The 15,300-nt window shown below is 43.7% G+C and overlaps 1 protein-coding gene across 1 annotated transcript in view; it reads right to left on the reverse strand.

Annotated features, from left to right (window-relative positions):
- The window catches only part of LOC110594475 (kalirin-like), a 33,010-nt gene that overhangs the window by 15,493 nt on the left and 2,217 nt on the right, over positions 1–15,300 (reverse strand). Inside the window, exon 2 of the mRNA XM_021706365.1 lies at positions 400–427. Coding sequence (XP_021562040.1) covers positions 400–427 — 28 coding nt within the window. The remainder of the gene's footprint in view (positions 1–399; positions 428–15,300) is intronic.

The following is a 15,300-nucleotide window of genomic DNA, read 5'->3' on the forward strand; positions in this document are numbered from 1 at the left end:
TGTGTAAGGATTCAAATAACAGCATAACACTGTTGAGTCATCTGTGTTCCTTTAAAAAGTATTTAAAAGTAATAAACGGTTTTTGTAGAAAAATTAGAAAATACAAATAAGCAAAAAGAAATACAAGCTCCATGCTGTCATTATCCAGAGATAACAACTGTGAACATTCTGGTATATATCCTTTTAGGCTTTACACAAACAAACTTATCAAAATTGGACCCCATTATACATATTGCAAACTGTAGTCTTTTTCATCTAGTAGTTGATCATAAACATTTTTCCTTGCTTACGAATGCAGAACTATGTCACTGTTGTTTAAAGGCTCTACTTTAATGCTGGATTTACTATAATTTATTTAACCAATCCCCACAATCTAAATACTACTGCTCTTCAACTCACCTTCTTGAATGAAATTTGGATTTAAGATCTGAAAAACACAAAGAAACAGAAAATTGCTTGAATTCTAAACTACTAAAAGAGAACAAGAGACGTTTGCCCTGTTTGGGTAAAGAGAAAGTACAATTTAGGGAGATGAGGCCTGGAGCCCAACTTCTTACTTTGTTGTGACTATATTCCTGTGGCAGTAACAAAACCCCTCGTTAACAACAAAGGGCACTTGCTTGACTCCTGTCTGATCCGGTTGTTCCTGTGTCTGCCTGGCAGCGTATAGCCTGGCCCGGGTACCAGCCCCTGACTCTGAGCTCTGCTAGTGGCTGGTGGCCTTTCTGTCCTCCCCTGTCCTCCGTTGCTCTTTCTCCCTTCAAATGCTAAAACCCCACTCTCCTGTTCAGTGTGCACTCAAGCAATGTGATGGCACTGATTCTTCCCAGCACCACAAATTTGCAAAAACAGAGAACCAGAGACTTATCAAAATGGAAGGGTCGTTGAAATGAACTAACCCAGTGAATTCCTTTCAAATGTCCTTCCTTCTCTCTCCGCACCCCCAGGCAAGGGAAACTTTTCTTCAAGTAACTAAATGCAGAGCTTCTTTGGCTGAAGAGAAAGAGAAGTCCTGTCTGTCTCTCCTGTCCCCAGCACCACCTCCTGTAGCCCAGGCCTGCATGGGGTAATTTATTTATTTATTTTTTATTTTTGTAAAGTTGTGGTGGCCTTTGAGCAAGTTGTGATTTTTTTTTTTTTTTTTTTTGAGTTGGAGTCTCACTCTGTCGCCCAGACTGGAGTGCAGTGGCCGCTCCCGGCCACTGCAACCTCGACCTGCTGGGCTTCGGCGATCCTTCCGCCTCAGCCTTCCAAGTAGCTGGAACTACAGGCGTGTGCTACCACGCCCAGCTCATTTTTGATTTATTGTAGAGATGAGGTCTCGCTGCCCAGGCGGGTCTCTAACTCAGCCTCCCAAAGGCACGAGATTACAGGCTGAGCCACTGAACCCAGCTACATGGGGTAATTTAAACCAACGACCATTCTTAACCCTTTTTGCTTCACAGATGAGAAATATGGGGAGGGACCCCAAAACCCCCAGAATTTATTTATTAAAAATTGTGTATTTATTCTTACATGTTTAAACTTCAGTCATTTTCAAATTACTCTCTGTTTAACGCAATACACCTATCGAGATGCTTTCTCCATTGCTCAAAACAGCTTTTGAACTCGTCAATTTTGATGCCTCTTAGAGCTTCTGCCATTTTTTGTTTCACCTCTTTACTGGCAAATATTTACCTATGAGGACTTTTTTCATCTGAAGAAACAAAAAGTTGCTTGGGGGGATCGGGTAAATAGGGAGGGTGGGGCACAGGGGTTCACACTGTTTTTTTGGTCAAAAACTGCTGAATACTCAGTTTTTGGGCAGGTGTGTTCATAAATCACCCATCATAAAATGGGCAAATGTGTTGAAAGAATCTAAAAATAATAAAAATAATTCACTGAAGCAGAACACAGTCTCTCACAACAACACTAGCTGGTACACTGATGTGATGGATTCCTAGATTACTTACCTAGTGGTGGAGGCCTACAAGGTACTACAAGGGACCCAACTTCCAAAAAATAATTCTAGCTTTTTTTAAGGTCCTCCCTTGAAAGTCGACTAAGTCCAGATCACAAGGCCAGTTCGAAGGAGAAACTACTAGAACTGTTTGTATATACCATGCTGCCTGCCTCAGGACACCCTGGGTATTTCTCAGTAGGGAAAACATTCTAGCTGACTTGTCATTTTGGAAGTTATTTCTTCTTGAGAGGATGGCCACTTTGATTCCCAGCCCCCATCTTCTGTATTGCCTGTAATCATGCAAGTCCAGATCATAAAGTCTGGCATTGTAAAAAAGCATGGGCTTTGGAGTCAGAGAGGCTAAGGTAATCTGTTTTGCTTAATGTGATTGTATGCTAATTACTTAAAATTGATTAGCATCAATTTCTTCCACTATAAAGCAGGGATAAATAATACCTGGTGCAAAGTGTTATCACAAAGATTAAATGAATTATGGACATCAAATGCTTAGCACAATGCTTGACAAATAACAGGTACTCAATACCTATTTAAATAAAGATTATCTAATTCTAATTATCTTCCTTCTAAGCAGCCTATTGTTAAAGTGGCTTATCTCAGTTTATTTGGCAAAAATCTTCTTTTCTCCATAATTAAGCCAGAAAACTTATGTGCCTTACAAAATAACCCAGCTGGGCCTTCACACTGACTTCCCCATATTTATCCATGCCTTATGTGAACATGCATGGGTTCTATGTGTCCTTTCAGAGGGATCCGTGTGAACTCTTTGGAACAAAGATGTTATCTCCTTCTTCGGGTTCTCCTTTGCAAACCAATTGCCCACTGACACCACCCAGGTTTTGCACAAAGTGGGATGCAGAAAATCCTGGGCTGTGTCTGGACTCTGGCCATTGCAGTGCCCTCTGCTAGCCTCAAAAGGCTACTCACATCACAGCCTAGCCTTCCTTTATATCAGTGGTTTTCAATCCCTGACCCAAGGAACTTTAAAAACACAAAAAAGTCAATGCCTAGGCCTTGTGCCTAGAGATACTGTTTTAACTGGTGTGAAGTGAGGCCTGGGTGTCTGGACTTTCGAAAGCTCTCTAAAGTGAATCCACATGCAGCCTGGTTTGATGAGCCTGTTGAAAGTTCCCCTCTACCCAAGGGAACTGGTCTTGGAGAAACCAACTTCCTGACCCCGAGGCTTTTCTGGGATGGGGTGGGGGTGCATGGGGGGACACTTGGAAAAAGCGACTGCATTTCCCACATCTAAGAGACCCCTCTGTGTGAAAAGACTCTGGGCTATGGAGGGGAGGATGTAAAGACTTGCCTCAGTTGACCAATTAAATCAACTTACCAGTAAACATGATGAGCAGCAACACAGCATCTGTAGGGGGTGCTAAAGAGGCCAAATGCCTACCTGGCTTAGGTACAAAAGGGAGAATGGCATCTCAGCCAGCCATTTGTTAGTCAAAGAAAAGGAAGACAAGAGTATTTCTTTCTTTCTTTCTTTTTCTTTTTTTTTTTTGAGTTGCAGTCTCACTCTGTCGCCCAGGCTGGAGCGCAATGGCATGCTCACAGCCACCCCAGCGTCAACCTGCTGGGCTCATGCAATCCTTCTGCCTCAGCCTTCCAGGCAGCCAGAACTGCAGAACTACCACGCCCGGCTAATTTTTTGATTTATTGTAGCGATGAGGTCTCACCAAGTTGCCTAGGCTGCTCTCGAACCCATGGGCTCAGACAATTCCCTTGACTCGGCCTCCCAAAGTGCTGGGATTACAGGCTTGAGCCACAGTGCCTGGCCTCCAAGGGTATTTTCTAAACGTTAACAGTTTATTTCATGGGGGTGGGATTAAGGGTGTCTTTCTCACCATTCTTTTTTTTTTTTTTTTTTTTGAGTTGGAGTCTCACTCGGTCGCCCAGACTGTGGCCGCTCCCAGCCACCACAGCGTGGCGATCCTAACGCCTCAGCCTTCCGAGTAGCCGGAATTACAGGCATGCGCCACCACGCCCAGCTGATTTTGTGATTTATTGTAGAGATGAGGTCTCGCTGCCCAGGCGGGTCTCGAACCCGCGGGCTCAGGCAATCCACTCACCTCAGCCTCCCAAAGGCGCGGGATTACAGGCTGAGCCACCGAGCCCGGCTTTCTCACCATTCTAAAGGCATTGACTGAGCTCATCTTCTGCTCGAAGTCCTGTGCACAGTTTTGTGGACACAGAAATACAAAGTCACAGGTCCTACCTCAGGATTTATAGAACATTATCTGAACTTTGGGTAATTTTTTCCTTTTTTTTCTTACCTGGGCTTTCCAAATATTTTACAGTCAGCATGTCTCACTTTAGTAATAATTTTTTTGTAAAGGCAAAAGAGGCATAGTCAGACCTATTAGACTGTAAGTTCTTCAAGGACAGGAATTCTTTGTTATCCACCTGTGTACCTCAGGGCCCTCATCCGCATAACGGGCATTTAATACATGTTGGTGAATGCATATTAGGTCTTTGACCTCTTTTTAATTCTCCCAGGCATTTAGGACTGGATTATACATAGAATCTCAAAATAGAATCAAGAGATCTATAAAATAATTCTGGGTATATGGCTAGTAATATTTGACTAGAGCCTATTTGCAAACATAGATGGAATGCAAACTTCTGAAATATAATTTAAAAACATTTTGTCATGGCAACCCCCTCAGGTCACCTCCTACGGTGGGAACTTTTCTGTCCTCTCAATAAATCCTGCTTTCTTACTTTCTGGAAAAACAAACAAACAAAACATTTTATCTGTAAATTGGGAATAAAAATGTCCACCTGGAAGGGTTGTTTGATGTAAGGATTACATTTATTTGATGAAGCTATACTGAGTTGGCCTTTGGTTAGGCGGTCGTGACCAGGCAGGGAGCAAGGCAAACATGTTCACTGCCCTCAGTGAGCCAACAGTCTAGTAGGGAGAGGGAACTAAAATGACACTCGCATTTGATGCAGCTCCTAACAGACGTTAATGACAAGCCTTCCACCAGCTAGGAGCACTCTCCTCATTCTGCCCCCTCCCAATCAGAAGGACTCTGGAACAGGAACAGTATGAGAATGCTGCCAACTTCATTCAGTGGCCTGTGTTTCCCATCACGATGGAAACTCACAAGGGAGCAAGGCATCAAGTGCATGCTAGGAGTCTCACAAAGGAGAAAACTGACAAAACGAAAGAGGCATAGCAGGCTTGTATGTTACAAAAGTTTAAGTGGACTTTATAAACCTGCACCATGGCAGTACTTTTATAAAACTCCTCAAACTGATGCTTAAAGAACTTCTTGCCGTATTCCTCCTTCTCATCACATAACCCCAATTGTGTTAAGTATATTATTAAATACGTGCACTATTTAAAAAGCAAATATTCCTAATTTGGGCATAGACTTTAGAAAGGGATGTTGGAGAGAAAGGTTGCCAATCAGGTTTAATTGCTGGTTCTCCATCTGGAAGGGGCTTGTGGAAGTCTTTTGTCTTCCCTCCTCTGCCTCTTGGCTGGCCCAGGTGAAAAGAGCCCAACATGACGCAAGGTATTGTTGATAATGGTAATAATAGCACTGACTTGCATAGTATTATATAGTTGGCATAAAGTACTCACAAACTCCTTCATTTGTTCCTCCAAAACCCTGGAGGAAGTGCAGAGCAAGTGTCACTTATCCTTACTTCCTAGATGATATGCGCTCATAGAATGACAAAGGACTGGGTCTGGAAGGTTTATTTTTTTTTTGAGACAAGGTCTCCCTCTGTCTCCCAGCCTGGAGTGCAGTGGTGATCACAGCTCACTGTAAGCTCAAATTCCTGGGCTCAGGTGATTCTCCCGCCTCAGACTCCTGAGTAGCTGGGACTACAGCCATGCGCCACCACAACTGGTTGATTTCTAAATTTTTATTCTTTGTAGAGATGGTGGGGAGGTTGGGGGGAAGTCTTACTATGTTGCCCAGGCTGGTCTCAAACTCCTGGTCTCCGGTGATACTCTTATCTCAGCCTCCCCAAGTGCTGGGATTATAGGTGTGAGCCACTGTACCCAGCTGAGAGCTCTTGAATTGTAGGCCAGTGCACTTTCCATCCTAGCATTCAGTGCAGTGGGAGAATCTTAGGAAAAGTATGTGAAACTTTGTCATTGATGTCAAAGGTCTACCTGTGTAGCTTTGCTCCCCACCTTTCTTTTCATCCTATCTCTAACCAGTCCTCCTCTTTAACATCCTCCAGCAAGGACCAAGAGCTGGGCAATGTCCACGCTAAGTATTATGTTTTTTAACCTTGACTCTGGATTAAGCTCATAACAGAGTCCTTCCTCATTTTTCCTCTTTCTACTTTGAAACAAATCAGAGCATGACCTGGAGGAGGGGCATGACATCTTTCTCACATGGTGGTCTGATTACCTATGTATTTGTCTATGGCTCCCTATGGTCTACAAGGCCCATAAGGACGAGGACCGTGTCATTTTGTTCACTATTATTGCCTCCAAGCTTAGCACGATCAATACCTGACACATATGTGTTTCCTTGATATTTGTCAAATCAATGATAATTTCAAATGGTGGGATCCTAATTTGGGGGAGGAGAACTGAGAAAATGTCTTTCCATGAACTTGGAATGTTTTCCCACTCCCATTACTTGGGAATATGACTTGCTCAGGAATCTCATCTGTTAGTCAATGTCTCAGATTTAACCAGTTATGACCTTTCTTTTCTGCACTTATCTAGAGGCTAGTAACTGTGTGGCTCTGACTATGAGCTGTGTGTATTATAACACCTTACTTGCATGGTATTTGCCCTACAAGACTTGTGGACTCTTTGAAGACAGGAACTCTTTCCCATGTTTATGTTTCACCAATCAACACAGCATTTTGTAAATAGCAAAAGATCAAATATTGTAGAATCAAATTAACCGAGGTTGCTCAAATAGTACTGGAATTGTACTTGTCTTTTGGTCATTGTGAGTGTGTGCAGGGACCTGAGGCGTTGGCCTGGGATCTGGAAGGGAACTCAGAGGCTGCACATGATTCTTGAAACCCAATGTTTTCCTTCCTTAGAAACAGGTTGGGAGTCGACGTAAAGCAGTAGATGGGAAGGAGGAGAGAACGGGGATCCAAAACACTGGCTGGAAAGATGACAGATGAAGCTGTTCATGTAGAATGCACACATTCTGTCTCTGGGAGGTGGCACAAGAGAACGCAGGCCAAGTCCAGGAGGACAGGGCTGGTGTCCACAGTGTGAGAAAGAGAGAGATCCCCAAATCTGGTTTTATTTGACCAGCAGAGGGCAGCAGTGCTTCCTCTGTGACAAGAAACAAGAACCACTGCAGTGAGGTCCATCAGTGACTTGGTTTCCTTCTTCTGGAGAGAAATTCAACTGCTTGCTTTATTTTTTTCTTCTAAACGGGAGCACAATGAGGTAAGAGCAAAAGTTACAGGTAAAATCAACCAGCACTGAGTAACAAGAGCTGGGGTTTGAGGAAATTGTGTCTATTTTTCTTGCCAGCCAATGTTCAAGATTCTTAAGAGTGAGGGTGTATTGTCTAGAAAACCAGTTGTTAACTGACTCCAGAAGAAAGACACCCCCACCTTATTTTTTCCAGATTCCTCACCACCCAGTCACCAAACATAGTCCAAAACTGCATACTGAGAATGCTGAAGGAATAAACATGGTCAGAAGGCACTCAAACCAAATGTCCTAAAACTCAACTCAGAACTACCTTGGGTGAACCAAAATTTCTATATTCTTCTCTTTCTTTCTAGTCCCTTTCTGCTTGTTTCACGTGAATTTGCGTTCAGAGCAGAAAGGAAAGGGATATTAGATTATGAGATTTGGCAATAAAATAAAGACACAAGAAATATAATTTTTAATAATTAAGGTATAATTTCTGGTTTGGAGGGTTAACCCATCATGTTTTCAGTGTGGCCAAATCAGACACGATTTTCAATACTTTTAGAAAATATTCCTATCTCTGCTCACTTCTAATGAACAAAAAACAAGCTGTAATGTAAGAAAAATGTAAATGCAATTAATCCCAAAAAGCAACAGACTTGTCCCTTTCAACTAGTTCCTTACTTCCCAAGTATTTTATTACTATTTATTACAGTATTATTTTTTTCCTAAACCATAACTTTCTTCTTTGACCGAATTGTAATGACAATATGTTGTAAACTTTCCAAATATATGACATTTAAAAAAATTATCTTTGTGGCTGGTCTTGGTGGCTCAGCCTGTAATCCCAGCACTTTGGGATGCCGAGGTGAGAGGATTGCCTGAGCCTATGGGTTGAAGACCAGCCTGGGCAACTTGGTGAGACCTCATCTCTACAATAAATCAAAAATTAACTGGGCGTGGTTGCATGTGCCTGTAGTTCTTGCTACTTGGAAGACTGGGGTGGAAGGATTGCCGGAGCACAGCAGGTCAATGCTGGGGTGGCTGTGAGTGTGCCACTGCACTCCAACCTGGGCAACAGAGTAAGACTTCAACTCAAAAGGAAAAAAAAAATTGTCTTTTTGTTCCTGATTTCTAGGTTAATTACATTGTAGAGAACTTGGTCTATATGATGTTTTCTTGGTTTTTGTTGAGATTTAGTAATATATGATCTATTTTTGTAAAAAAATTCCATGTGTTTTTAAGAAAAATGTATAATCAGTAATTTGGGGGTTTAGATCTCTGTATACGTCCATGTGTCCAGCACATTACTTCTTTTATGGATATTTCTCATCCAGATCTCTTTCCCCCACCCCTCAGTATTTTGTTCGGAAAACATTTATGTGTCTTCAAAAGTAAAAAAAGGATAAAAATATGACTTTTAACAGAATAATGAAAAAAATTCTATCACCGGATTCACGAGATAGTTGATGAGAAAGGACCCAAAAGGGGGTTCATCGCTGTGCATGCATTAGTTTCCACATGTCTTGGCAGCCTGGCAGTCAGGAAGGCACTGGAGGTAGGGGAGGAGGAGCGTGCAGTGGTGGTGTCATGGCTTCTTGTTTATAAGTCCCATTTCCAACCTGGCAGCCAAGATCTTGACTTTGGATAACATCTTTATAGATGAGTGATTTGGGGGTCTCATCTCTTAATGATTTGGTGCTGATTATACTCCAAACCCCAAACTTCTTTTACTGGGTGAGACAACCTCCCAGAGTCTTTGGAGCCACAACAGGTTAAAATGTGCTGTGGGGATGTGGGGGAGAGGAAGGTCGACTTTGGGGTCCTTGGAGTCTCCGGGTAGGAATGCCCACATCCTGCAGACCTTCCCCAGCCTCCTGTTCTGACTTACAGCTTTCATCCCTGCCTCTCCCATGCTCCTGCTCCTCCTCAGCCTTTCACTAGCACTCACTCTCTCCCTGTAGGTCCCTCACGTATTTTGCAACTTCCAACAGGTCTACCTGTCCCCACCGCTGTTTACATAGGTGCCAGTTACCTTCCTCAAGAACACAATGAGCTGGGCATATCAGCACTTTGGGAGGCACAGGTGAGAGGATTGCCTGAGCCCACGAGTTCAAGACCAGCCTGCACAACATGGTGAGACCTCATCTCTACAATAAATCAAAAAATTAGCCAGACGTGGTGGTGCACGTCTGTGGTTCCAACTACTTGGAAGGCTGAGATGGAAGGATCATCTGGATCCAGCAGGTCAAGGCTGCAGTGGTCGTGAGTATGCCACTGCATTCCAGCCTGGGTAACAGAGCGAGACTCCAATTAAAAAAAAGAACACAATGAATCATACTGACTCTGTCTAGAACCCTCCTGCTGTTCCTTGCAGTTCATGGAGCAAGTCCCTCCTTGCTGTCTGTCTGGTCTCCACCCATTTGCCTGGCTTGATCTCCTACAACTCTTCCGACATACCTGGGTCCAGGTACAGAGACCATATACCTTCTTGAAATGTGCTAGATGCCTCCACACCTCAGGGCCTTTGTTTCATGGCCTTTCCTCACCCTTTACTGTTTTCTAAGACTACTTATATCCTGCTAGTTCATCCAGTCTACACATGGCCATCATGTGTCAATGACCACACTCACAGGCTTCCTGGGAGACAAGCTGCCTGAGATTACCCAACTTTGGGAAAGTTACTTAGCCTCAGTGCTCCAGTTTTCTCATCTGTAAAATGGGAATAATGATAATAGTGACTATGTCAGGATGCTGTTGGGAGCTCAGCATAGTGCCAGTTACACAGGAAAGATTGCTAAGTAGTGGCTACTATTCTTGTGAGCCCAGTGCCTGAGTAGGTACATAAATAAATGAATGAATGGCTCCAGGCAGAATTAATCAGTCCCTGTCCACAGCTCTGTTAGAGCAAGTTTTAAAGTTTGCTATGCAACACAGGCGTTTAATCATGCCTACCTCCTTCCACTGTATGCTTTTTAAGCATGCAAACCAATCTTGCATAATTTGTTAGCACTCATAAAACTCATGGCAATGCTTTGTATTCTTTAAATTGTGTTATACTGAACTGAGTAGGAACTCATATTGAGTGAGCCTGAAGGTGAACCTTGGCAGCATGGGAGTATGGTGGGGGGTGGTGGTCTTTGCTCCTTCAAGTGCAGGCTTGTAGAGAAACTCCTCCCGGGTCAATGGCACCTTGTAATCTCATTAATGTACAACATAAATGAAACAAGTTAGGCCTCTGGACTAGGATGAAGATGCCACAGGACACGCATGACAGGGTGTGCTGACTATGTTGGCCCGAGAAAACTAATTGAGACGTTTCCAACCATGTAATTGGACTTCCTTTCTTGGTTGCTATGGCTGGGTTCCTGAGACATTGGGAAAGAGTGCAGGTGAGGCCAAGTAACTATTCCAACAGTCAAGGGATTAAAAACATTGCTGATGAAGAAATTCTCCTTCTGAAAGCAGACTTCAACAAAGGAGGAACTGAGCCATAGTGAGCAGACTTCTTCCATATCACATCCCAAGTGAGGCCTCTGAAGGCACCACAATCAAGACCTGCTCTTTTTATTAGTTGTAGGACTTTGACCTCCCTAAACCTGATTCTTCTAGGAGGGGAAGAAATCTCACCCTACTTATTTCACAGGGTGGTTGTAAGGAGCAAAAAAAACAATAGATATGAATATGCAGTGGAAGACCTACTTCTTCCAGCTAAGTGCCAGCTAAGCTAAGCTCCTTCTCTCAGCGGCGGAATAGGAATAGAAGTCAATCTGCATGGAGAGTCAGAACAGTCAGGCGGGAAGAGAGAGTCTTCAAGCCAAACCCATCAGATAGATTACAAAATAAATATTTTGTAAAAATAAAACGAGAGGAATGTGATGCTGCACTTGCTTTTTCTCCAAAGGGTTCTTTTCATAAAAAAATTATTTTTATAAAATGCAGAAACTGGCGTCAGTGGAAACACACTGGCAATGCCAGGAGGTTGTCACCTGACTGGGGGTGTAAAAGTTTCCTTCAGTCTGTCTGGCCAGGTTATTCTGAAGCTCTGAATCTGGGGTGAGGAGGCTGGAGCCGCTGAGGTGGGGGCAGCAGGCTGGCTCTTCGAATTTGAAGACCAGGGAGCTGGGCTAGGGAATTGTGGGTTTAGAGAAGGAAAGTAGGGCCGGCTCTGGCCACTCGAACACTTCCCAGGGCCAGGAATAGATACTTCAGTTGAGTCTCAGGAGGAAATCTGCGGAGGCATTCCTGCCGCACCCACTAAAAAGCAAGTTTCAGGGCAAGGCATGGAATCTTCCACTTCCTCTTTTGTAGTAGTCTAATTGTTTTCAAAATCGGATGTGCTGGAGCAAAGATCCTTGATGGCACAGCTTAGATGTGCAAGGTGCTCAAAGGGTAACACATCACTATATAAACACCTGTATACTTGGAACTGTGCAACTTTCCACAGAGAAACTGAGGCTCAGAAAGGCCAACTGGCCCACGGTCACGCAGCTGACACTATTCGGACTAGAATCCAGGTTTTCTGACTCCAGTTCCAGAGTTCTTTCCATGTGATCTTGCCTTTGTGTGATTTTTGTTTAAATCATACTTCAGCCTTGGAAAGCTAAGATAGGCAGAAATAATATTCCTCTTTATTGAGCTGGAAAATTGAATAACACATTTATACAGAAAAACTGGCACCAGAAGATAGGTTTTTCTCATCTGCCAGGGTCCGTGTTTTAAATTAAAACCAACCTGGGATAGGGTGTTCCAAGTTGCGGCAGGATGGTGCAGGTGGGGGGATGACAGCCAGTGAAAATCAGAAACTGCCTCAGGGCACCTTCTAGTCTTCAAACAGAAAAGTACAACTTCCTGTGCCTCAGTTGCTTTTGTTAAAAGTGAAGGGGCTGGGGAGATGGAGGGGAATAGGGAGTTGTTTAGTGAGAGCATTAAAGAGTTTCTGTTTGTGATAAAAACGTTCTGGAAATGGACAGTGGTGATGGCTGCACAACGTTGTGAAGGTACTTAATACCTGTAATTGTACAGTTAAAAATGGTTAAAATGGTAAATTTTATGTTACGTAGACTTTATTACAATAAAAAAATAAATGAAGGGAATGGGGTAAAGGTTTCCAAGGTTCTGTTGACTCTGAAAGTCTGTGACTGTTCCTCCGCTTGGAAATTTCCTCCAAAATCAGCTTCTCCTTTCCAAGTGCTTTCTCTCCTTCCTCTTTCAGAGTTGTCTCCCACAAGATCCCAACCCTGTTCTTAACTCCCTGGGCTAAATATCCGATGGCGGGTGTGTGACCAAGGGTAACATCTACTTAGTCTCCGTGGTGGATGAGGCTGGCAGCATGCTGAATGGCTGGGGCAGAGGTGGAATCTTTTTAGAATGATGACAGCCTCTTACTCTGATGGATTGACCATCTCTGCTAGTGGTATTGGGCTTTTTTTTTTTTTTAAAGTTAAAATGCATGTCGTTAATTGGGCTTGACCTAAAAGCTGGGCTGAACATCCTTATCCAAGAAGAGAAAGGCCCAGGACTGAGAGGCCAGTTCGGGTCTTTCAATCCCATTCTGTGAAGGAGGCAAGGTGGCAGCCGGAGCTGTGGGGCAGGTATAAAAACTCAAGCATTGACACAGTCCTCAGATAAATTTCCAGGGGTGGTATGGATGTGGGAATCTGCAAGCTGGGTCCTAAAAAACTCCACCCAAGCCCAGAAAGGATTCAGCCTTATTTGAGAAAGGCATTGGCTAAAAGAGATGCAGATGCTGACCATGGACACTTGAGACGGGCTCCAGTGTGGGGTTTCAGGGCAGACACTGGGTTAAGGGCAGGACTGAGGAAGCTGGTGGGCGTGTGATTCTCAGCCCAGCAAAAGGCACTCAGCAGTCTAAGCTGTACTGGAAAAAATGAATTAATATGAACCTGTTTCCAAGGCACACTAGTGTTTGATTTCCAGTTTGATTGGGCTCTTCGTCCATGTAGAAACATTTCCTTCACATACGATGCCTCTTTTCTCTCCCGCCCTCAAAGTTTAATCAGTGCAAGGTGAAGAAGTAAGCTGAACTATGGACAGACACTTGTCATTTTTAGAACAGGTTTCCGTGGGGCATGGTCATGGATCAGCAGGAGGCTAGGCCATGAGGGGATGGCATAGACCTAGAGCCAGTGTGCAGTGGCTGCCAGTGTAGCTTGCGCTGCTGGGAACAGGGGTTGTACTTGAGAAGAGTTACAAACAGGGGAAGGAAAACAATGGAAACATTAGAGAAGAAGTGCCTCCCTTTACGTAATTGGGTGTTCCTGGAAAGTTCTATAAATTGGATTCCTAGGATTCAAGGTGCTTAATTTTCTCTTAATTAGCTTTCAAGGATAATTAAGAAGCAAATTAATATCTCCCAAAATACTATGGTGAGACATATGCAAGCCTGAGGGGAGCAAGCAGCCAGTGTGTAAGTAAAGACCCCAGGAAACTCCATTAGCTGAGAAAAAGTAAAGAATGCTTTGGTGACATCATTCTCTTGGAGGCAGGATACAAGAGCCTATACACAGCTAGGGCTGGTATCAACATGCTGGCGTGAGGTTAAGGGCGGTCAGTCAGCAGGCAGGATTTAGCATTTGGAGACCTAGCACTCAGTGAGCATAAGGCGCATGGCGCCAGGATGTCAGCTGGGTTTCCAGGAACAGAGGCTTGCAGCCCGGACTTCAGTTAAGAGCACAGGACACTCTCCCAAAGACACAACACCTATGGTAGCATCAAGTACAGAAGACAAGGGTGAGGTCGGGGGCCAGGCTTGGTCTGATCATTCGGTATAATGCCCAAAATGATCCTATTAGCAGTGAGTTGCCCTCACGAAGTGGCTGCCCATTTATATTTCAAGTTGGGTCTTTAAGGCGTGGCTCTCTTCAGCTCCTAGCCGTGTTCTTCTTCTGTGATGTATGTTGTAATAAGGGTCTATTTAAGAAGCGCTCGAAAAGTCTCAACTCGTGAAACAGATTGATTTTCTATGTCGTATTTGTTATTTGTGTCTGAAAATACTAAACTAGCCAAGATGTTTGTTTTCCCTCCACTTGCTCATACGCTCAGAGTTAACTTGGAGCTGGTCACATGTTCAGAGTCATGAGGCTTAGAAAGGTCTATATCAGGGGTTCCCAACCCCTGGCTCATGGACCAACACAGGTCCATGGCCTGTTAGGAGCCAGCAGGAAGTAAGCAGTGATTGTGTGAGCAAAGCTTCTTCTGTACTTACAGCCACTCCCCATTGCTTGTATTACTGCCTGAGCTCTCTGCCTCCTGTTAGATCAGCAGAGGCATTAGATTCTCACAGGACTGCAAACCCTATTGTGAAATGAGCATGTGAGGAATCTAGGTTGAATGCTCCTTATGAGACTCAAAGGCCTGTCATCTGAGGTGGAGCTGAGGTGGTGATGCTAGCACTGGGGAGCAGCTGCAGACACCGATTAATGTTAGCAGTGAGGTTTGACTGCATATCCCTCACCCGCCCATCTGTGGATTCATTGTCTTCCACAAAATTGGACCCTGATGCAAAAACAGTTGGGAACTGCTGATCTATATGGAATCTACAAGGGCTGCAGGCACACCTACTATGAAAACGTTGGATGGACCAGAATACTTGCAGCTTCCAAACACATGCCTCCTTGAGGATTTTGGTCAATTGAAATTTTTGCCTAAAGGAAACTTTATGCCTCAACTGTATTTGAAAACATTTTGGATATGCATCAACACAATTTTTGGCTTTCTTCTGTTCAGCATGAACATTCTCAGATCTTTACTTATGCACCCCCTTACCACCTCCCAGGGACCCATCTTACTCAGCCCACGCAAAGTACTAAAAGCTTTGGATAAATAAGAACCTTAAAAATGTGTTCCGTTTGCAAAGCAAGGCTAAGGTGTATGCACATGCGTGCTTTTTCCTATCTAAACGCAGAATGGAGCATCTGTGATGCCAGTTAACTTTCTTTTTTTTTTTTTT

The sequence above is a fragment of the Carlito syrichta genome, unplaced genomic scaffold (genome assembly GCF_000164805.1).
Source record: "Carlito syrichta isolate Samal-C Ts95f unplaced genomic scaffold, Tarsius_syrichta-2.0.1 Scaffold315477, whole genome shotgun sequence".
NCBI lineage: Eukaryota > Metazoa > Chordata > Mammalia > Primates > Tarsiidae > Carlito > Carlito syrichta.